Source organism: Neurospora tetrasperma (genome assembly GCF_000213175.1).
Source record: "Neurospora tetrasperma FGSC 2508 unplaced genomic scaffold NEUTE1scaffold_2, whole genome shotgun sequence".
Lineage (NCBI taxonomy): Eukaryota > Fungi > Ascomycota > Sordariomycetes > Sordariales > Sordariaceae > Neurospora > Neurospora tetrasperma.
Window position 1 is genome coordinate 4675812 of NW_009799100.1, and position 24240 is coordinate 4700051.

The 24240-nt window shown below is 38.4% G+C and overlaps 2 protein-coding genes across 2 annotated transcripts; one reads left to right on the forward strand and one right to left on the reverse strand.

The window, feature by feature from the left end:
• Nucleotides 1-815: 815 nt before the first annotated feature.
• On the reverse strand, nt 816-6586 carry NEUTE1DRAFT_129057 (uncharacterized protein; the record flags this gene model as incomplete). Its single annotated transcript, XM_009851663.1, has 4 exons — nt 816-1297; nt 1373-1809; nt 1878-4774; nt 4848-6586. 4 exons carry the CDS (start codon nt 6439-6441, stop codon nt 874-876), a joined length of 5352 nt encoding a protein of 1783 aa, XP_009849965.1.
• A 1612-nt stretch (nt 6587-8198) lies between these two features.
• Nucleotides 8199-11582, forward strand: NEUTE1DRAFT_80151 (uncharacterized protein; the record flags this gene model as incomplete). The annotated part of the gene is made up of 3 exons (XM_009851664.1): nt 8199-8350; nt 8430-11130; nt 11230-11582. The coding sequence occupies 3 exons, from the start codon at nt 8216-8218 to the stop codon at nt 11580-11582; spliced, it is 3189 nt and encodes a 1062-aa protein (XP_009849966.1).
• Between the last annotated feature and the right edge of the window lie 12658 nt (nt 11583-24240).

Here is a 24240-nt window from a genome sequence, read left to right on the forward strand (position 1 = left end):
TCGCTATTTCGATTCAACAATACTACCTAGTAACATCTTATAACACTGTGGCAGGAAGCAGCAGGTACCTAAGGTAAATAGCGAGAGCAACGACTAAAGTTTACAAAAGTCTTAGTAACCCCAGAGACAAGAAGAATGAATAACAAAGGAGCAAGCAACACCAACCATGTCTGCTATTTACCTAGGTAATAATACTACTCGCGGAATAACATAACATAACATAATATTAGAATTTCGCTCTTCCTCCATTTTTGACAATCACATTTCCCTCAGCGAGCAGCGCATTCCTCACCTCACCGAGCCACACCAACCCAAACAGCGATACCTCACCGAGCCACACTAACCTATGCACAGTGACACGTAAAGACTTCAGATGGCCGCTTAGTACTGTACTGATCCGGAAACCCAACCCGATAATGTAACCATACTGACTTTTCGGAGATTATCAAATGTCATCATAACTTGCCCCTCTCCCTCCTTTCATATGTAGATGCACATAAGAGCGAGAGGGTTTCATTCACCACCACCACCGTCGTCTTTGTTTAGGTTACAATCAAACCCCCCGTCTTGTGCCGGGCTTGCATGTCACCATTGCTGAAGCAGCAGCAGCAAGAAGAAGTGCGTAGTCGGCCCGGTCCAGGGAGATCATAACAAATTAGCCAGGAAAGGTGGTGGGTGGAGGCTGAAACAACCCCAAAGCCCCGAAGCCGTGGCTTTGTAAGAGGGAGGGTGGGCAGGGTAGATGAAGCCGGGAAAAAGCAACCAAGGACAATAAATGCACGGACGGTATTTATACATGAATGGTGCAATATAATGGGGAATCAAAGTGTGCACTCATAATCAAGCCTATCGGTAGGCTCCATTTTACTTTTCCTATTGCTCCGTCTTCGACGCAACAGCAGTCAGAGGTGTTGCTGCTTCCACTTCTGGCAGCAGTGATACATCTCCCGCAGCAGCTTCTGGCGACTCTGATACTTCGGCTTCGGCAGCACTGCCATCGTCAACAACTTCAACGTCCACGGCATGCTGATCCTCAGGAATCTTAATCTCCAGGACATCAGAGTGGTCGTCCGTTGTTACGTCGTCAACGGTCACAGCGTCGGTGGTATTAGCAGCGACAGCCTCGGTGTCATCAGGCTCTACCACCTCCGGTTCTACCTCCTTCACCCGCTCCGCCTCAGGTGTCGCCTCTGATTCGGCTTCGACTTCGGTGGCCTCATCACCACCCTGCGGCTTCTCTTGGAAAGTAAAGGCATCCGACAGGTTAACCGCCAGGAAAGTCTTGGGCAATTTTACTCTGGATGAGGACGATGAGTGTCAATTATAATCCTACTACCATGGTATATCAAGTTCAGGTGGGCAAATGACTTACTGGTGGAACTTCGCCCTCAACGTCTCAATAACCTTTATCCAGTCTGTATGAGCCGTTAAGCTCCTGCGCGGAGCACAGCCAATGCAATGCTTGCTGTCAAGCTGTACATCCAGCGGGTCAAAAACGTGACAGCCAGGGCTGATGGTAATCTTGATGCTGTAGTTAAAGGCAGGAATACCGTCCGCATCAGCTGGCGGGTCAGCTGGCATTTCGTACAGCTCGAACGAGATCTGCGAGAGGTAGTCGAGCTCAGGGATGGTAGCTCGCTTGATCTTGGTCTCTAGGCCGCCCTCCAAGATGCAGTTCAGGAGGGTGTAGATATGCGACTCCTTGGTGAAGTATATGAAGGACTTGGCTTCATCCGAAGCCTGCATTTCCTCAAGGTCCTTAACAATCTCCTTCAACAGGGGAAGAGAGGTCAGGAGTCCAATTTCAAGCTAGGCAACATGTTAGTCATCTAATCCAGAATAGGAAGGCCATTTTTTTAAGACGGGACGCTTCTCACCTTTTCGCTGTCCGAAATACCATACTCCTGTGGGCAAATAAAGTCAAAGAGGACCTTAGCTAGCTGGTACAGCTCCCGCAAAGGCTCAAAGCGAGCGTCTGTCTTGGCCTTGGTCTGGCTGTTGCCCCTGTGGAGGTGGAAGTACCTCTCCGGGAGCTCCGATTCCGGACCTGGCCCAGGTCTGAACCCGTGTAGGAACGACCGCCTGCGGAAGATACGCTTGACAGCCTTTGAGTCGATCTTTTCTGCCAACGAGCTCTCGGTAGGCTTGGAAGCTTCATTATCGGTGCTCGAAACAGGGGACGGTGACTTTGCATCCTTGCTGCCATTAGGAGGGGCCAGGATTCCGTAGTCCTCCTCAAGCATAGTCTTTGGTGGAGTAAACACCCATTCGAGGAATTGACGGTTGTGCAGGGCATCGAACTTCATGGTATCGTAGAGTTCCGAAATCTTGCTAGGGTCAACCTTTTCACCGTCGCAGAACTCGGCGAACAGCTTCTCCCAACGCTCCTTGAACAGCTCGGCGTCCTCACCACAGCACCATCTGGCCTGGATGCTGTTCACCGCGTTCACATGTGACGAGCCAAGTGACGACAGCGACGAGCTGGAAGTCTCACTGATCATCTCCATACTAGGGTTGTTGATCGCATTGAGAGAGTTCACAGCACCGCTGTAAAGCTTGGCGTAGTTGTGCTGCATGACCTTGCGGTGGAAGTTCATGAGCTGGACCACGCGTGTCTGTACCTCGGACGGCTCAGGCATGTTTTCAGGCCAGGCAAATTGAGGCGGCCGCTCATTGCCCTTCCGCAGAAGACCCTTCAACTTCTTCTTTACCTTATCCATCTCGTCCTTGGCAGCGTTCGAGTCGTCAAGAAGGTCCTTACGGATGGTGATAAAATCGGGAGGTAATTCCTTCTTCTTGCAGAAGCTAGCTGCCCAGATCTGAGCGCTGGTAACGACACGACGCTCGCTGCTGCTGAAGACGTGGACCTCCTCCAGGATATCACGGTTCATGAGACCAAGATCACTACGCATGCTCTCACCGAGTTCCTGTGCCTGGTAGCGGGCGGAGTGTGTCGGCTCGCCGCCCCATTTCACAATGAGCTGAAGCTTATCCAGCACCAAGCTCTCCTCGGCAGCAGTGAACTTGGACATGGTAACGCCTGACAAGGAATCGTGCCTCTTAACTGGCCTACGAGGCTTGGAGTTACCGTCCTTGTCGACACTGTCACCTTCACCGGGTGTAGCATCCTCCTTGGCCTCTTCGTCAGGCTTTTCGCCCTCCTTCTCTTTGTCTTCCTTCTTGGGCTTGTCTTTCTTCCTGAACATTGGCTTTATTTGGACCTTGGTACCAGCCCATCCGCCCTTCTTCACAAGGACGTTGCGGAGTGACTTCAGCTTGACAGGGTCTTCAATACCAGCCTTCAGGGCCACATCAACAGCATCAAGTACACTTGCCAGCGCCGGCTCACCAATCAGGAGCACTTCTTCTTGGTGACCCTTGAGTAGCTGAATGAAGGGGTCTGTGTGGAATGTGAATTTGTACTTCTGCTTCGGCGTACGATCAGCGTGGCGGATGACAGATACCACACCCTTGAGCTTCCAGCTAGGCTTCGGGGGAGGCGGCGGCGGCGTCTCCTCATGCTCATGCTCCTGTTCAGCAATAGCGACAGAAGTGAGCGAAGGGGTAGTGGGCAGCGTTGATGGCGCTGTGGGTGGTGCACTCTCTCCGCACTGACTGTTGCGCGGGCTGCTCGGCTTGGTTGACAGCTTAGAGACAAGCGAGGTATCTGACTTGACGTGCGGCGGCGCATCGTGGTGTCTGGTGTGGTCCGACCTCTGCTTGTCCAAGCTCACCTTACCCTGGGCTGCCGCCAATGCGCTGAGTTCCTTCTCCTTATTCATGAGAGCTGCGCGAGCGGCAAGAGGATCAGGCACCTCGGAGATGGCGGGAGACGGGCACGGCGAAGGTATTCCACCCCTGCGCTGCCTCTCGGCGATAAACATTTCCCTGAGGATTTTGGCGCACTGGTTGTAATAGTCCTCATTATCTTTGACGAAACTCCAGCCGTTCACGTCAATGACATAGCTCTTGCCCCCGGCCCGCAATAAGTCGAAACCGCAAACGCGTTGTCCGAATGCTGTGCTGATTTTGCTCGCAATTTCCTTTTCCTCGTCGCTCAAGGCTGTGACATAGCGGACCTCTTTTCCATGCGTATTTCTTCGCACGACGCCGTCCACAACAGGGGACTTGCGAGTCTCAGCGTGGCAGTATGTTGGCCCAACAGTATACGCCTTCACGTCCTCGGCATTGTCGACCTGCATGAACTTTTCGTAAATGAAACTCTCGTCGGGCTGAGTGATGCACCTGGGCACGTTGAGATCCTCCACGTATTCACTGCTCTTGTTGCCGATCTTGCGGAAAAGCTTCCTTGCACCACCGCCAGCGTAGGAAGGAAAGTAGATAATGATATTGTGGTCTTCACCGCTCGTAGGCTTCTCGACAAATGGCTTCTTAATTAGCGTTCCGTCAACAGAGAGAACATCGCCGTTTTCGAGGAGCTCGATCTTGCGCGGCGCGACCTGCTTGGCGTACTCTGGATCAGTATTCGTGGGCTCAAACTGTACACCGCTGACGTCCTTGATGAGCTTGCAGATTTCGGGGGTCAACAGGTGAGGGCCACCGTCCCGGTTCACTTCGATGCGCTGAGGGGTGGGGACATTGATGCGGTCCAAGAGGCGAAGGCAGAGGCGGCGATCCCATAGTATCTTTTGCATAGGGACATCGTTAACGCAGAAGGGCTTGCGTGCCTTGACGTAGGCGATGGCCTTGTCAAGGGGGAAGCCGTCCGAGTAAAACGAGATTAAATAGTCGCACATGGGCCAGTTTTCGACCTCTGCATCACCACCAAACAGTTAGTCATTGTTTTTCGTCCATAATGATGCGGCAACAGCGCAGGATCGACGCACCTTCATCAAGAATCACTTTATCGCCAAAGACACAAACATCAAATTCGCCGTTCTGAATCAAGCGGTTCAGAATATTTCTGCTGGGCTTGCTTCTCGCCTTCACATCCAAGGCACACACACCGATAACACCGTAGGGCGCAGGCTTGTGCTCCTCCTTGGGAGGCCGGTGTTCATGGCCTGATACCACTCTTTCACCATTGGGACTCTGATTTCCGCTAGCAGCGGTACTACCACTGAATCTGCGCTTCGCCCTGCTCCTTGACCTGGGTGGAATCGCTCGCGGTGTGGGTGGTGCGGGTGGTGCGCCGTTAGCAACAGATGTGTTCACAGGAGCAGGAACACCGTGGCCGTGAGCCTGCGAAGTATGGTGATGGTTTCCCCTGCTCTGGCCATCCTTGAGCATGTCGCCCATCTGCTGAAAATGCGATTCCCGCGGCGAGAGCTGGTGGGTGCCTGGCGCGCCTTGGCTTCCCGTTGTAACAGTGGTTGTCGAGACGCTGGCTTCTGCCGTCTGGGCGGTGCTGGCAGGTGGGATGACTCCCGATTTGGAGGGGGCGGAGGAAGACATGAAGCCTGATACCACTCGGGCAGAGCCGGTGGCGCCGCTGGTGCTGCCGCTCTCGGAACTGGGAACCCCACGGGCCGAAGCTAGAGAGTATATGGACGAAATACTCTTTCGCTTGTTGCTGTCTGACTGGCTGTACTCGAAGCCAAAGAAGGACGAGTTTCTGCGGCGGGAGTGGTAGGGGTATTCGCGTTGGGTGGGGGTAGAGGGATTCTGCAGAGCGGGATCGGGGAGTTGGCGTTGTTGTTGTTGTTGTGGTTGAGGTGATTCGGCGTTCGCGTTGCCGGTTCCGGGGCGTAGACGGGGAGTCTCCGAGTCTTCGATCGTAGCTGAACCGGAATTAGTGATGACGGTAGTGGAGCATGAATGGTTATGACTCTGACCTTGATTCTGGCCGTTATCGCCGGCGGCCAAGGCGAAATCTCGGGGAGAAAACAGGGGTGGGACCGCCGAGGCGCTGCCAAAGCTGCCGGGCACATGTACTCCACCACCCAAGTCCGAGTATCCTTGGCTGTTATTTGCGTCGCTCCAGGCGTCCGAGATGAAGGAGCGGAACGAATTGGACGATTCGCGGCGGCTGTGCGAGAGCGAGGCGCGCGGGCTCTTTGCTAATGACGACGATGCTTGTGGCAGGGTGACGGGAGGGGGCATCGACACATTGGCGCGATCAGCATGAACAGATTGGCTGCCAGGCTCAGAGTATCTGCTCTTTCGGCTAGCTATGCTGTTGGTAAAGGAAGAGGCGAGACTGTGTCGTCGTTTGGATTTTCCGGTACTTGTAATGCCGCTGTCACTGGTGATGGGGATGGCGCCGGGGACTGCGATGCTCGACGAAGGTGTGCCTGCCATGTCTTCGGCTTCTTCGACAGGCACGTCCAAGCCGCCGGTTGCTGCTTCTGATGTCGCGACGGGAGTGTTTGGGTCTTGGTCCGGATGGGTGAAAGAAGAAGCTTCGGAGGCGGAGGACGGCACGCTGTCGGCGGACAATGGCGTACGATCGAGGGAGGTAGGTTCGAGGTGTGCTTCCATGGCTTCTGCGGGAAGCTGCAGGTGCAGCCTATGGGTTTATATATCGTCGGCGATAGCAGTGGCAGTGGTGATGGCCAGCTGGACGATGGTGATCACGCCTAATGGACTCGATGTTGGGCGTCGCTTGGATTGGGAGAAAACGGGGAACTGCACTTCTTATTTGGTGGATGTCTAGACTAGACTAGACAGCTCCTCAAAGCAAATAAAGGATAAAAGAAAAAGGAAAGAAAATAGAGGTTGGAGCGATTGGGGCCCAATGGCTTTCAATGTTCCAACTAAGCAATTGATAACCGCAAGTGTTTCGACGACGGGAGATGGGGATGTCAATCTGTCTTTGATCCTTTTCTTCTTCCCTTTTTTTCCCCCCCCCCTCTAGCCCCAGATGGATGTTTCAGTTGTCATCCAAGCACAGCTCATAAGAACAACATGTAATCATCAAGATAGCCATTGGTACACAACTGGACAAAGGTGGATAGTTTTGTGGCGACACGAGGAGAGACAAGAGCTAGGTAGGTAGCCCAAGTTGGGATGATGTCCAAGCGTTGTTTGCGCGGGGAGGGAGAAAGGAAAAAAAAAAAAAAAAAAAAATTGAAAAAAAAAGGAAAGAAAGAAAGAGGGAAAGGCGGCATGTGGGCAATTTCCGTAAACGGACCCGGTAGTACTAGTCCCAATTCTGAACGTCTACGTGTAAGTGCATCCGGATCCCACCATTCCCTTACACCGGAGTTTTGGTAGCTCATGGCAGAGAAAGGCTGGCACTTTCTCGGGTACTACATGGCGATTAACCGAATGGTCGATAGAATACACTTATTATACCTTTGGAAACTAAGCCCCAGGCAGTTTTTGCATGGAGAAATTCCCAGGTAACTCTGGCCGATGTCTTTTCGATTTTTTTGCCATCCCTCTCGAAATTCTGTAATGGCCTTTCCTAACTAAAGCGAGCCGTGTTGGACTGTCTAATTCGATTATATTTACAGCCACTTCGTCATCACAACTGGAGGTCCAGTCTCTATCGTCATTGGCGTGCTTGGATAGACACAGAAAAAAAAAAAACCTCTCTAGTGATCGACAATGATGGAGACCAAAGAGCCCATTGCGAGTTGACTACTGGTACCATGTACGATTATTAGTGACAACCAAATTTCTGTCTTGTCAAACCAAACCTTTGCAGGCGCCTTATGATATAGCCAAAGAGAAAATCCAGAAGAACGCTGAAGGTGGGTGTCATTGCGAACCGTATGCCGTGGTATGGGTGGACGACCTGAGGTGGGTTCGATGGACGGGATGATGACGCCGCAGGCCAGCATTTCGACGCTGAAGCTGACAGGGGATGGTGATGCTGTGCTGTGCTGTGTTTTACAAGCAAGAGCTTTTCGCCCAGTTGGCGGGGCAGATGGTGGTGTGGGGTTCAGTTTGGAACACAGTCTCGACTTCTGCGATGATGGGAAACGGTAATCCCGGTAAAGGCTGCAAAATGCGGCCGGGATCGCAGGAGGTTCCAAGTCCAATGTACATACACAGTGCTGGATTTAAGCTCTGTGGGTCCTGGTCAGACGGTGGTCCCACATGCGTCCAGCTTCCATGCTACCCCATATAGCGAGGCAGACCAATCATATGGAGCTCTCACTTGCCTGCCCCAACTGACCCCAAACTGTGGCTGAAAATTTCTGGTCCACCGCGACAAGGCTACCATCATCGAAAACTTCAAACTGCGACTTTCAACAAGGCTTTGCAACTGAAAGGCATTCGCAGACATCGTGGTAGTTGGCAGCATATGCCACTCGACGACATGATGCCGCATTCCGATCGCGAAATTACATCCGCCAAGCGGCAGAAGCTCAATGCCTCTGTCGTCAAGTCCAAGGCGCCTCAGAAGAAGAAGGGTTCTTCCATCTTTGCTCCCTTCAGAGTACGTCTCTTAACAAGTTTGCGGTGGTCTGCCGGTCGCATGGGAGTCCTCAAACTAACAACAAACTCACCACTCATAGACTGTAGGCTTGGTATCTCCAACAAGCGTTCCCTTCACGTCCATCCCCCTCGGCAAGACTACCTTCCAGATCACCACCTCCGTCGGCCGCTCTCTCCAGACCTATGACCTAAAGAGAGGTCTCAATCTCGTTTTCGTTACCCGCCCCCAGACTCCCGCCGACATTACCGCGACAACTGCTTGGAAGGAAAAGGTATTCGCCGCTTGGGGTAACCCTCAAAATGGCGAGGCCCAAGGTATCTGGGTCTTTCAGCGCGGAAAGAAGGTAGCTGAGCTTGAGCTGCCTGCCGACCTCAACCAGCCCATCAAGCAGATCCTCATCTTCGGTTCCTGGATTGTTGCATGCGCCCAAACCCGCCTCGAAGTATGGAAGTCGGCCACCCTCGAACACTACACGACCATCTTTTCCGTTGCCGCAAAGAAGGGCGACAACGAGCTCACTGGAGGCGTCGTCAACATGCCTACCTTCCTCAACAAGATCTTTGTCGGTCGCAAGGACGGTTGGGTAGAGATCTGGAATGTCAGCACCGGCAAGCTCATCTACACCATCCTTCCGCCCTCTCCCGACGCTGGCTCCGTCACCTGTATGGAACCTACCCCGGCACTTTCGCTTCTCGCCATCGCATACTCGAACGGCCCTCTCGTCATCCACAACGTCCTTACCGACAAGGCCTCCCTCAAGTTGATGGCCGGATCCGAACACGCCCCCGTTACAAGCATCTCCTTCCGAACTGATGGTCAGGGTGCTGGTCAAGATGGTACAAAAGATGGCGTCATGGCTACCGCCACAAGCATTGGTGGAGATGTCACATTCTGGGATCTCAACAAGGGCGGCAGGGTGATGGGTGTGCTCCGGAGCGCCCATAACCCGCCATCACACACCGACAAGACCGTGCGCGGAGGTATCAGCAAGGTCGAGTTCCTCCCAGGACAGCCCGTTATCATGACCAGTGGTTTGGACAACTCGCTCAAGTCCTGGATCTTCGATGAATCGCCCTTCTCGCCCGTTCCCCGTATCCTTCACATGCGCAGCGGCCATGCCGCCCCCGTCAACTGCCTGCAATTCTTGCCAACCGATTTCGATGGCGCCGAGGCCGGCAACAAGTGGCTTCTCAGTGGTGGCAAGGACAGGAGTCTGTGGGGCTGGAGTTTGCGACGCGATGGCCAGAGCTCCGAGCTCAGTCAGGGTGCTCTTCGCAAGAAGGCCAAGAAGGTAGGTATTCTTGCCAATACCGCCCTCGGCAGCCACGGCCCGACTACATCTTTGGACGACCTCAAGGCTCCCGAAATCACATGCATCGCCTCCTCGCTCAACCGCGATGGCGGCATGGGCGCTATGCCCGGCAGGCAGGTCATCTGGGACAAGGGCAATGACAAGAGCAAGCCGACCAAGTCCGAGCTTGCTGCTATGACTGGCTGGGAAAGCGTAGTAACAGCTCACAAGAACGACCCCTGGGCTCGCACCTGGTTCTGGGGCCGCAAGCGTGCTGGTAGGTGGGCGCTTAAGACCGGTGATGGCGAAAATGTTTCTACCGTGGCTATCAGCCCCTGCGGCAGTTTCGCCCTCGTTGGCTCCGTTGGTGGTAGCTTAGACATGTTCAACCTCCAATCCGGCCGTCACAAGCAACGCTTCCCCTCCCGACTCACTCCCGCCCAAATGCGCCAGTTGAAGATGCAACAACTCAAGGCACTCGACAAGGTGAGCCAGCTCGAAAAGCGCTCCTCCTCCAAGACCTCCTTTGCCCCCGGCTCGGGCAAGCACACCAAGTCCGTAACCGGCATCGTGGTCGACCCGCTGAACCGCTTCGTGATTTCCTGCTCTCTCGACGGCACCGTCAAGTTCTGGGACTTCGTCACGGGCAACCTAGTCGACGAGATTGACTGGGCGCCCATGGTGCAGATCACGGGCTGTCGCTACCACGCCGGCAACGATCTCATCGCTTTCGCGTGCGACGACAATTCGATCCGCGTCGTCGACATCGAGACCAAGCAGACCATCAGAGAGTTCTGGGGCTGCCGCGACACCATTAACGACTTCACCTTCTCCAACGACGGCCGGTGGATTGTGGCCGCCTCGCAGGACCGCGTCGTCCGCGTCTGGGACCTGCCGACGGCTCACCTCATCGACGCCTTCCGGCTCGAGAAACCCTGCACCGCCATCGCCTTTTCCAACACGGGCGAATACCTCGCCGGCGCCACCGAGGGCGAGCTGGGCGTGCACATCTGGACCAACAGGACGCTGTTCAGACACGTGCCGACCAGACAAATATCCGAGAAAGACATTGCCGAAATCTCGGCCGGACCTACCAGCTCAGGCGAGGGCGGTCAAGGTCTCATCGAGGCCGCCTTTGAGGAAGAACAGGAGGACGAAGAAGATGAGGGCGTGTCCGCGCCGGTCCTCGATCAGCTCAGCGCCGACATGGTGACGCTCAGTCTGGTGCCCAAGAGCAGGTGGCAGACGCTGCTGCATATTGACCTGATCAAGCAGCGCAACAAGCCCAAGGAGCCGCCCAAGGCGCCTGAGAAGGCGCCCTTCTTTTTGCCTTCACTCCGGGATGGGACGACGAACCCACTGCTGTTGACGGAGGGCGAAAAGAAGGATGAGGAGGAGAGCCGAATTTCGAAATTGACGCAACTCGAGACGACAAGGACGTATCAGACGTTTACGGCAAAGTTGTTGGAGGGTGCCGGGACGGGTGATTGTAAGTTTCTTTTTTTTTTTCTTTTTTTTCCCTTTTCCTTTTTTTTCCCTCCCTTTTGACTTTCCGATTTATTTTACTAACCATTCCCCCTACTTATAGACACCCCCTTTATCACCCACCTCAAGTCCCTCTCCCCCTCCACCGCCGATCTCGAACTCCGCTCCCTTTCCATCGGCGGCCTTGATCCGGAGTCTTCTGAAGACAGCAACGAACTCCTCCACTTCATCCGCGCCATGACGCAACGCCTCGCCCAACGCCGCGACTACGAGCTCACGCAAGCGTGGATGACGGTCTTTTTGCGACTGCACTTTGACGTGATCATGGAAAGCGAGACGCTGCTGAAGGAGTTGGCTAGGTGGAAGGAGCAGCAGGAAAGGGAAAAGAAGCGGTTGGATGATTTGGTGGGGTACTGTGGTGGTGTGGTTGGGTTCTTGAGGAGTCCTAGGACGTAGTAGTAGACATAGACATGGACATGGACATGCATGGATGGGTCTAGATGAGGGGAAGGGAAAGGGAAGGGAAAGGGAAAGGGAAAGGGAAGGCTTGCATAATGGCTATGAGCGAGTGAGTAGCTGTAAAAGTCGGTTGGGATTGTGGAACATATGATATGAGCGAATCCGATCTATTTTTGATAGTATTTACATTATGGGTTTTTTTACAACTAGCCTTATTCTTCTTTATTTTTTCTTTTTTGTTTCCTAGGATGATGGAAGGATGGATGGATGGGGAAAAAATGGGATAGATAAAAAGCGAGTGGTATCGACGTATATCCAACACCAGTACATCTCTCTTGTCATATCACGTCAACTGAATCTACATCTACTATACTTCCTGGTCTGAATTGATAAACGGTACCTATGAAAAGGCATAACTAAGCATGCACGAATGATTTGGGGTCGATTATGATTTGTTTGTGCGTTATGAAGCTGGGTACCTAGTCAGATCTTGCCCAAGTCCCATCGATGTTTACCTAAATATCAAACAGATGGAAAAATATACGTATCGAAATGTTTACCCCGACTGGTTGCAAGACACTTACTCTTCGTTCGTTCGCTTGATGAAGCAAGTTAGGTAGCAACTGAAGTCAGATACGGGCTCCCGTCAATCCACTTCCTTAGCTACCTAATAATCGGCTAAAGGTAGGTACTTTCAACGGTGTTAAGTAAATAAATGGTATTTACTATACAATTCTCTATGTAACGAATATAGGTACTTTGTCTGGGTTTGATTGAGTTCCATTTTTGTACACGTTTTCCTAGGAGGGTCGTTGTTATACGAAGATGTATTTCACAAGTGATAACAATAGAGAATAATAGAGTAAATAACTAGTTACTGGATAGAGCAATAACATATAACGATTAATAATAGTCTTATTAAAGGAAGCTAAAGATAAGAGTTGTCACGAGCCTCAACTTAAGACCTCGTATATAACTTTACTAAATATAAGTAAGATAGACATTAAGTTAGTATACTATTAATTAATAATCCGTCCACCTTAATAGAGGTTAACGGGACGAACACTCTTATATAATAGACTATACGCTCTTGTAAGTAGCTACTATAATAAAATAAAATATTTAAGTATTTACTAAAAATACCCTATAATATTTCCCCTTTAATAAAAGGAGAAGAGTATTCGCTATTTACATAATATTATTAAATCTAACTATATATATAAAAGATCCTATTATTTATTAGAGCCTTTATTTAGTAATTTATATTTAGATTAACCGCTAAATATATAAAGCGTACAACCCTTCAAATAAAATACCTAATTTAATAACCTAATAATAATCCTTTAATAACTATAATTATAATACGCTGAACGTTTATTAAATTCCTTATTATCTATTTCCTTATTTTTATCTATATAATATATATTTTAATAAGAACGTTTACATCCTAATAGAAAATCCTCTTATTCTTAAATATCCGGTAAGTAATTATAGCGAGGGGAGCGGGTAATAAGTAAAGAACTAAAGCAAGAACCCGAATAGGCTATTATAAGATAGAATTTATTAAATAAATTGGTTAAATTAAATATATGCCGTAACGAAAAATTACTAGAGCGAACGCTATAAAGAATAGTAATACTAGGAATAGTATTAAATATATAGTTCCTATTAATAAATAAAGTTGGGGGGAAATATTTAATATAGAGCTCCTACATTTCTCTAAATTCAATATAGAAAATTATTAATTCTATTTATATTTTCTATATAATTTAATTCTAATATTCATTTAATGCCTTTAATACCGCAAATTATATATTAGAAATATACTTTAATATATCTTTAATTTCTTCGTAAAGAATAAAGTTAATAATTATAATAGGTTCCCTACTAACCTTAATAATATAATTAATTATCTTTTCAATTACTAGGAATTTATTGAAAACCGATTTAGTTAGCGCTATTTAAATATAATAGAAATAGCCTAATCTTCTTAATAGACTGCTAATTTATTCGGGGAAGCTAATACTATAATTAGAATATTAGATAGTTAATAAAATTGTTCTTAAAGGGATATAGTCGGTAAAATTAATATCTCTCTAACTTTTCTTATTAAAGGCTAAATTAAAAGTAATTTTAATATTATAAATAAATTTATTTTACGAGAAAAAGTAAGAGCTAGTAAATTAACGCTTATATTCCTTTTTATTCTCTATATATATTTTAATAATTTTCTTGATTTTAATGTACAACTTTTTATTAATTTTAATACTAAAATTAGTACAATCTTAATTGTAATTAGCGAAGGTACTAGTAAAAATTGGGTATATTTTTCTTTTATTACTATTTTCACCAATAATAGTTGAATGTAATTATATAATCCGAGTCGGAGTTTTATATACTTTTTTCGGAATTACTTTAGCAATTAAAGTTTTAATACGAATTAAAATAGGAGCAGCCTTAATTAATAATTATAAAGCTTTACGAATTTTATTAGTTAATTAAGCGGTTTTTCAGATTTCTTAAATATTAGTAAAATTAATATTATTACTTCTAATAATATAATTATTAGGATATATATTATAATAAAAAGCTTATAGATAATTATAAAGGCGTTAATTAATAATAATTAACTCCTCTATATATCCTCTTCTAAAGGTTGTATCGCTATATTTAATAGTAACCGTAGGAATTAAATTAAATACTCTTCTAATATATATTTTCTAAATTTTAATATTATAAAGTTAAATAATAGTATTAAAGTCCTACTCCTACTAAGTTCTATTATTACTATTAGAAATTAAATTCTAAGGAAGTATAGTTAATAAGAGTACGGACGTAAGGTAGGTAAAATTACTATTAATAGTATATAAAATTACTAAATTTATATTAATTAATTCGTTTGTACGCTTAATAATACTATAAAGTATAAAATATTATTTATTTTCGTACTATATAAAGAGATAATTAGCGGTTATAATCGGTATTAAACGTCTTCTATTATCCGCCTTCTTAGGGTTATAAACGAGAACGCTTTGGGTAAATTAGAAGAATTTAGTAGGAAGATAATTAAATGGATTATAAATACTATAATCTTGATTGAAATTATTATTCGAATTAATAATATATTTATAGTAAATATAATTAAAGAATTGTCCGAATTAGATTATATTTATCTATTCGATAAAATTAATTATAAAATTAGAAAGTATAATATATATATTATCGTTTCCTAAACTAATAATTTTATTAATAAGCCTGTTAATTATATAATAATTGAAATATTTTACTATATTAGCCAATACGCCGAACTTAGAATTATACTTTAAAGATTATAGGGCGAGCTACCAGTCTACGGTAAAATTATATAAGTAACTATTATAATTAGAATTATTAATTTAATTATGAAAAATTATAATTATATTATTGATTAGCAGTAGGGATTCTATATTGATATTTGCTATATTATTATACTAAAAGTGTAATTTAGCGAAAGTAGTATAAAAAAAGTAATAAACTGTAATTAATTTAATAAAATTATTGTATAAAGGAAGCTATAGTAAAATTGAGTAGTATAGGGATAGGGTAGGATATAATAAGGTTACTAAAATAAGAAGGAGAAACTGAAAGTAACTAAATATTTTTAATTCTTTTAAAAGTTGTATATATACGTACTACAACTCTTCCTTTACTAGTACTTACCTACCAGGGCCGTTTACTATATATAATTGTAAATGCTACTACTTTTATATAACCGTACGTACTTATTTAATTAAAATGGAAAAAATTTTAATCGAAATTATAAATAGCGTATAATATATTATTCTATATACTATTAGTAATAAGTTTGCTTTATTTAAATATATTTTTAAATATAATTTTAGAAATCCTAATAGGAAATACGGAAAATATAACCGTTTATAGAAATATATAATAAAGAGATAATAAATAGAATTTAAAATAAAAGAAAAATTCTTAAACCCCTATAGTTTCTAGTAACCTCCCCCTTTTTTAACGAAAAAATTATTACCCCCTCTATTAATTCTAATACTTTGAATAATTAAAAGTTTTTCTAATACGTTAGATTACCTTCTTACGGTTACTATAGAATAGTAATTCTAGCGGGTATTCTACGTTAAATTCCTCTACTAATTCCTTAAAATTCTTTATAAATTTACTACATAACTTTTAAATATTATTCTTATTTTAATATTGAATCTATTTAATTAAATACTATATATTTAATAGACTCTAACTTCTAATAACGAAATTTTCAATCTTCTATTTTTCTTAATTATCTATTTTAACCGGTAATAGTAGCGGAATTTTGTAATTAAATAGATCTAGGCCTTATACTAACTTATAAAAATATATTATAAATATAATAAAATAAGTATACTAAATATTAAGTAAGTTAAGTTTATAAACTAATAGGCTTATTCTTTTAAAAATACGGTAGGGACTTATTCGTTCTACTAACTACTTTTTTTTTAAATTTCCGGGCAAATAATAACCTTTCTTAAAACGTAAATAAGTTTTATTACTTACTTTAAATATTATTAAAAAATATTTAGAATTATAATACTTTTTAGTAACTATTTTAGCCTAATTAATAAATTCTATAGCTTTAAACTAATATTTTTAACGGATAAGAGCTAAGGATTCTGTAGTAGTAGCTTTCTAATCGTCCGGTACAAATAAATTGAAGGCGGTCTATAATTTAAAGCTATATACTAATTTATTTAGCAATAGCCCAATTATAAATCAAATAGTATTATTTAAATTATATTATAATATTATTAGTATTAATATTTAAGGAATAATGCTTATTATATACTATATACGAACAGCTATTTTAGTAGTCTAATTAATTCTCTCCGATTATCTATTAATTTAAGCGTAGTACGTCGTTGAAAATAGTAGATTAACGGCCAACGCTTCGAAAATACTCTTCTAAATTGCAAAAATAAATTTAGGATCCCGATTATTAATAATTACTACTAATAAACCCTAGTTGTAGAGCCGTAAAGTTCGAAGCAATACTTTAGCCTATTTCTATACGCCGTAGGTAAAATAATTAATTATCAATAGGACCTTCTTATTAAATTTATAAGTAATAATATATATTATATTAAATTTTATAAAACCTTTTAGAGCCTATATTGTATTAACTACTTTAATCACTAGTATATTAATAATAAAGTCTATAGTTATTATATAAAATAGTTTTAAGAACGTTTAAATTAATAATAATTCCCTAAGGGTTAATTACCGATTCTATTAATTCTAATAATAAATCTCGCAATATTTGTCGTATTCGCGTACTATTTAAATTTTTTTTCTTATATAAAAGTATAATAAATTATCTATTATCCAGTTAATTCTAAAATAGTACTTTTTCTTATATACTAACTCTAGCATTTTCTATATATAAATTTGGAGAATATATAACTAATATATATTTTAATAGTTAATATAATAAAGCAACCTATTTTTGGATAAATAGGGGCCCGCTAATAAATTTAAATACTTTCTTAACTATTGTATATAAATATATTTTAGAGCGTTAGTTTTATTAATTAGCCGGAGAACTCTAATATATTTAGAATCTTCGGGATAAACTTCGATTAATTTCTAACAAAATTTCGGAGCGAGAACCGGCAATATTTAACGTATATCCGGGACAATCTCTATGTATATTAAAAGAAAAAGTATTAAAATCATCCTAATAATTAATATTTTCTATTTATACGAAGTTAAATTAAATATTAGCTAATTTATTCAATATATATTTTTATCAATCTACTCGGTAATTAGTAATCTTAATAAGGTATTCGGAATAATATTTAATAGTTTAAGAATATAGAATATATTTAAATTAAATTAGAATACCAAATTAGCTATATTTGCGAACTTTAAATTAATTTTAATTAAATCTATTATATATAACGAAATATACTTAATAATAATATTAACCTAATATTTGTTAAATTAAACTATTTTCCGAAATTTTTGTAGGGCCTAAATAATAGTTATAATTTCTATTTCTATAGAATTATATTTTTTTTTAGTAGAGGACATTAATTTTAATGAAAAGTATATTAATTTAATTATAATTAGTAAGATTTTACTTATTCTGGTGATGGATTCTTGTTACGAACTAATAAGCAGAAGGACACGGGCCAACCGGACTGCTGGTACACAGCAGGCACGTGAAGGCTGGGCAGTGTAACTATGGGCAGGGAACAAGGCTTACGGTGGGCCAGGCTTATGAACTAGGCTAGGCTTATAAAGGTGAGCCAGGCTCATGAATGAGCCCAGCTCATGGTGGTGAGCCAGGCTCAAGAATGAGCTCGGCTCACAGGAATGAGCCAACACTATCACCATGAGCCAACCTACGGAAAACGGCAAACCACCTGTAAGCATAATAGATATAAAGGGGCGACTGGAGAACTCAGATTGTCAGATAGTTCGACAGTTGTCAATAGATCAATATCACCGAGACCAGTATCACGATCATACTTGTTGTGAACCTTTTGGCTTCACCGAACAGCACTGATAGTCTTTACCTTCAGCTATCTCACTTAGGCAGATCAGACGGCCTGTTCGTCACAATTCTCTATCCTATAAGTATTTTAATTAAAAGATATAAACCCTATAAGCCGAACCGCTCGTATTTATTTTAATAAATAATACTTCGCATTTTATATAGTAGAAAAGGTAGGCTTAATTATATAAACTTTCTTATATAATACGGAAAGTTTTATACTCCTTAAGGGTCGATTCGAATTTAACCTTCGATATATATATTTATTTTATTTATTTTATTAAGCTTACTTATAAATTACCTAATTTACATACTTACTATAATAGTTCTATTTTTCTTTAATTAAATAACTCTTTCGTAATAGCAAATTAGAGTATACTTTAATATAACTAATTAATTATATTAAAATAAATTTTAAGACTATTAAATATATTAGGGAAGGTTAACTTTTAAAAGGTTTTAATATAATCTTTTATACGTCTTTAACCTTCTCTATTAATAATACTATATATTAATTATATAGAAGGATATTCCGTAAAAGATTTATTTATACTAATATAAATATAGTATTTATTAAAAAGACTTATAGTAATAGCCAAATATACTAAATATTCCTCTTAAGTATTGTTAAAAATAATAATATTATTAATATAAATACGTACAAATGAACAATATTCGAAGAATAGCCTATTTATAAATCTTTACGTAAAGGCTAGAGAGTTTTTAAAGCCTATTAATATAATATTAAATTACTTAAGACCTCGGGGATTAATAATTACTATATAATTACAATATTTAATAAAAATAGGTAATTAGTAGAAAAATCCGGCCGTATTAAAGATTAAAAAGAATTTTTTACCGACTATTATATTAATAATATTTTCTTAATTGGGTAAAGGATATACATTTAATATAATAATACAATTAAATAAGCGAAGATTAACTATTATATATCCTTTATTAATTCTATTTATTTTTTTTAAATAATAAATACCGGGTAAATAATAAGAATTAACTAAAATATAAATAATATTCTATATTAAATTTATATTTTATTATATTCTTTATAAAGGAATTTGTAGTCCTTAGTACTTAGAAGGTAAGGCCTAACGATTCTTTACTAATTTTACTATCTTTCAACCAAATTAATACGTATTTTATCTTCTTTTTTTATTAGTATAATCCTTCTATTTCTAAAAATATTAATATATTTATTTAAAAAGCTCTTAATTTATTTTAAGAAATTAAGATTAGTATTATAAATATTAATACCTATTGCGGAAAGAATAGTTTTAATATTAATAGGCTTGGTAATTCTGTAGAAAGGTACTTTAAAAGCGCTCTTTCTGATAGCCGCTTCCTTTTCGTCCTCTACGGCTCTATTAATAAATATAGTATATTATTCTTAAGTAAGTCCAACTTAAATTTTAAGAACAAGAAAAAACTACGTCCGAAGTATTAATTAGTATAATTAATTCGCTAACCTTATATAATAATTATATGATTATACCTACCTATATTCCTCTAAGTATAAATACTAATTCTTTAGATTAATTAAAATATAGTATAACCTTATAAATTTTATTATTTACCGTAGGGTCCAATAATTAAAGGTATTATATATAGAAATTATAAGTGAAATATTTACTTAGACTATACTAATTATTAAATTGAATATTATATTTTACTAGGATAATTCCTAATTAACCCCCTAATAATAAAGTATTAGATTTAGCGAAAACCTCGGCAATTAAAACATCCTCCTCCCCTTTTTCTTTCTTAGAAAAGACTTCGCCCTAGATCTTTATACTAAAAATCGATCTAAAGGAGTATAAAATAGTATTAAAATTTAACTTCGTACTATAATGATAAAGGAAATCTATTCTTAATAGTATATTCGGGTCTAATTTATTAATAATTAAAGCGGATATTTGAAAGTATCCACTAACCTTAATACTATTAACCTTTCCTTTTATATAGAAATTAAATTCAATAACCGTATAAATAATAATTTTAGAATTAATACCCTTTATAATATTAGGTAATATTACCGTATATTATATATTTAGTAAAAACTACTTAATAAATACTTTACTTACTACTATTAATAAATATCCTAAATTAAAATATATAGTAATAACGAGTATATTAGGGCTAGATTTAATATCGACCTATAGGTATAATATAATCCTTTGTAAATTTATCTCCCTATTTCTAAATATAATATTCGGAATTACCTCAATAGTTTAACCTTAAATAAAAGCAAGTAACGTATATTAGCTCTTATACCAAACTTCCAATAAATTAGGCTTCTATCTATTTACTAATATTAATGAACTTATTTAAATAATTACTTTCTTTAATATTCCAATTTAATTAAGTAGCTTCTAATTATTCCTAATAAAGGTCATTCGATTATTAAATAAAGAATTAAACGATTTATAAAACGCTCAGGCCTTCTCTAAACGTTTAGGAATTATTGCAAATTTGGTATCCGATAATAATTTTAATAATAGAGGTCGTATAGGCCTATTGGAATTGGTACTTCTAATAGGAATTATATTAAAAATAACCGCTAGTTTATTATTTATTATATACGAAAGAATATAAAATAATAAGATACTAGGAAATAAAAGTTTAGTAGGGGCTAAGTAGTTGGTAAAATAGGTAGAAGGTTTATTATTGTATTTAATTTCGGAAATATCTACCATAAATTCTTTTACTTCTTTTTTAAAATTACCGACAAAATAATAACTTTTATTCTATAAGTAGTAAACTTTATTATCTATATTAGAATCGTGTGTAAAGACTATTGCAATAGAAATATAAATATAATAACTATTCTACAAAACTTAATAGTATTTAAATTTTTTACTTTAATAATACTAACGGCTGTTATTATTACCCGACCGGCCAATATTATACTTATCGAATTTATTACTAAAATTCTAAAATCTTTTATTAAAATGAAACTTTCCGCCTAATTTATTACCGAACTTATTATTATAAGATAAAAAATTTTCTTAAAAGGTTTACTATTATTATAGTTTCCCTAAAAATTAGTATAGATATTAAAAATATCGTCCTTATTATTAGAATTATTAGCTGCGTAATAAATTAATTAATTAGCTTTTAGTACTTTAAAAAATCATTTATATATAGGTAAAACCTTTTATTTAACCTTACTAATTTAATTACTAAAACGAACGTTCTATTTTGGAGAAACGTACGTAATTTATATTATAAAGTACAAACTATTCTATAAGTAAATATATAATTAGAAATTAGAGATGTCTCCCCAAAAGCGAATGTATTTAAATAGTACAATTAAATAATCGTAAAACGATAATTCGTCCGATTTATATAATTCTATAATAAATTTATTCGTATTTAACTATTTCTACATATTATAAAACTTAATTCAAAAGACTAAATTAAGCGTATTAAGAGTTCTATTAAAATTACTACGAAGATTATTATATTCGTCTTCAGAAAGTGAAAAATTCTATTAGTATAATACCGTACTTCGAAATAATTAATTAAGGTTATTAGTAATAATCTAACATCTTTCCGGATAATCCTTTAAATACCCCTTAATTATATCTTTAAACCCGTAAAAAGCTATATAAATATTAATTATACTATCCTAATATACGTCCTTCTTCTTTTTATCCGGTTCTATATTAAAGAAGTATATTCCAATATTAATAACTTTAAATAGCTTATTTTTAATAAATAAATAATAACCTATATTAATTTTAGAGATAAAATTAGTAAAAATTTAATTTCAATCTTTTAATTTTTTAATATAATTATATAAATCTTTAAACATTTTATAAAGTACCGAATTGTCTATTATTGTACTATTACTATTAACTTTAATTAATAGGTTAAAAATATTAGAATTAGAATTAAAGCGGATAGATTACGGATTATTAATAGAAAAAGTACTTTAGTAGAAAGCTAAGTATACTGAAAAGGTAAGGACCTTTAAAATAGTAGGGGGAAAGTAACCGCCGTTATTCAATATTACTAAAAGTATCCTTTATTAATAGAATTAATATTCCTACTATTTTACTTCTCTTTTATTAGTTAGAACCTAATCTATTAAATATTTGGAGTTTATTCGTATAATTTAACTAGATATATAGCGATTAATAGTTAGAGGCGGTATATAATTGCGAAGATAAGTAGAAAACTAATTAATATTATCGAATAGGGGTTATTAATTAACGTAATTAATTTAAAGATTTTTTATTTAGCTAATTAAATTAGCGGTATTATAAAGGTCTCTAACGCTAATTATAACTATTTCGCTAATAAGACTAATAAGACCGCTAGAGCACTAATTATAATTAATTGTAGAATTCTTTTAAAATTAAAAAGCAATACGTTTCGCAATAGTAAGGGCCGGGAGACTAAAATTAAGTTTTATACTATTTAAAACCAAACGTATAGTATTTTAAATAAATTATACAAAATAAAGTAGAAGATTCGGAAATCTACCTCCGGACTTCGTATTTCATTAGGCAAAACATATAATATTATAATTCTAATTGATAAAATAGGCTAGGAAATTACTAGCAAGAATAGTTCCTAAATATTATTTTACCTACTTCTACTATTATTTCTACGCAAAATATAAAAGGGTTTTAACTTATATAGAATTTCTAAAATATTTAATAGTAGGATTAATAACTAATTAGTAAATAATATTAATAGTAATTTTAATAATTAAATTCATTTACAATACTATTAATTTAATAAACGAAAAGGGTCGTTAAATTAAACTTAATTAAGCGTACTATTTAATAGGAGTAGGTAGTAAGGAAGGTAATATAGGAATTTATATTAAGTTGATATAATTTAATATATAAATTATCCTAATTATATTTCAGAAATTAGTTAGCGAAGAATAAACTTTAATAATTATTGAAGTAGTAATATTACTAGTATTAGGAGGAATTAGTACCTAAATAATAATATTAAGAATTATACTATTCTCTTTAATTCTAATTATAAATTATTTCTAATTCTTCTTCCGGAATTATACTAATATACCTTCTTTAGTAGGAAATAACCAAATTTAATATATTAGAAATAGGTAATTAGCAACCAATTAATAGTATTTACATGAAATTTATTAAATTTTATAGTCTACTATATCCAAATTAATAATCTATTCTTTATTATAAATATCGTTATTAGTATTAGCGGCCTAATTGGGTTTAATTTCGATAAGGCCTATTTCTTTATTTAAGTATAATTAGGCAGTTTCAATAAGTAATTTAGCAATTAACTACTAGAATTTCTATTTATAGTAAAACTATAATTCAAATATAATAAATTTAATAATCTAATATACTTTACGTATTAAATATTCGTCCTATAAGTCGAAAGCTATCCGGTGGTTTACTTAATTAATTTTAAATATTATTCAATTTAGCTTCGGGACTTAATTAAATAGTAATTAAATAGTAAAAAAAGGGGATTCTGAAGAGTAAATATATAAATATTTAGTCGGTAAAGATAAAAGTTGAATAATAGTTAATAAATTTAATAAATTATTATTAGACTTAATATATCTCCCCCTTCAACGAAAGGAAAAGATAATAAAAATAACAAAGTCGGTTTGAAATTGAATTGTAGGTACTACTTATTATACGAAAATATATTTCACAAGTAATAATAATAGTGAATAATAGAGTAAGCAATTAATTATTGGATAGAGTAATAATATATAACAATTAATAATAGTTTTGTTAAAGGAAGTTAAAAATAAGAACTATCGCGAACCTCAACTTGGGACCTCGCACACGACTTCACTAAGTATAAGCAAAATAGACGTTAGGTTAATATACTATTAATTAATAATCCGTCTACTTTAATAGAGGTTAACAGAACGAACACTTTTATATAACAAGCCATACGCTCTAGTGAGCAGCTGCTATAATAAAACAGAGCATCTAGGTATCCACCAAGAATGCCCCATAACAGTCGTACCTTCTTTTTATTATATTCTTCTCTTCCTTCCCTTTTTTTAAAAAAAATTTTTTTTTTTAAATTATTTTAATTTTATATAATTCTTTTTTTTTAATTTTTTTTTTTTTT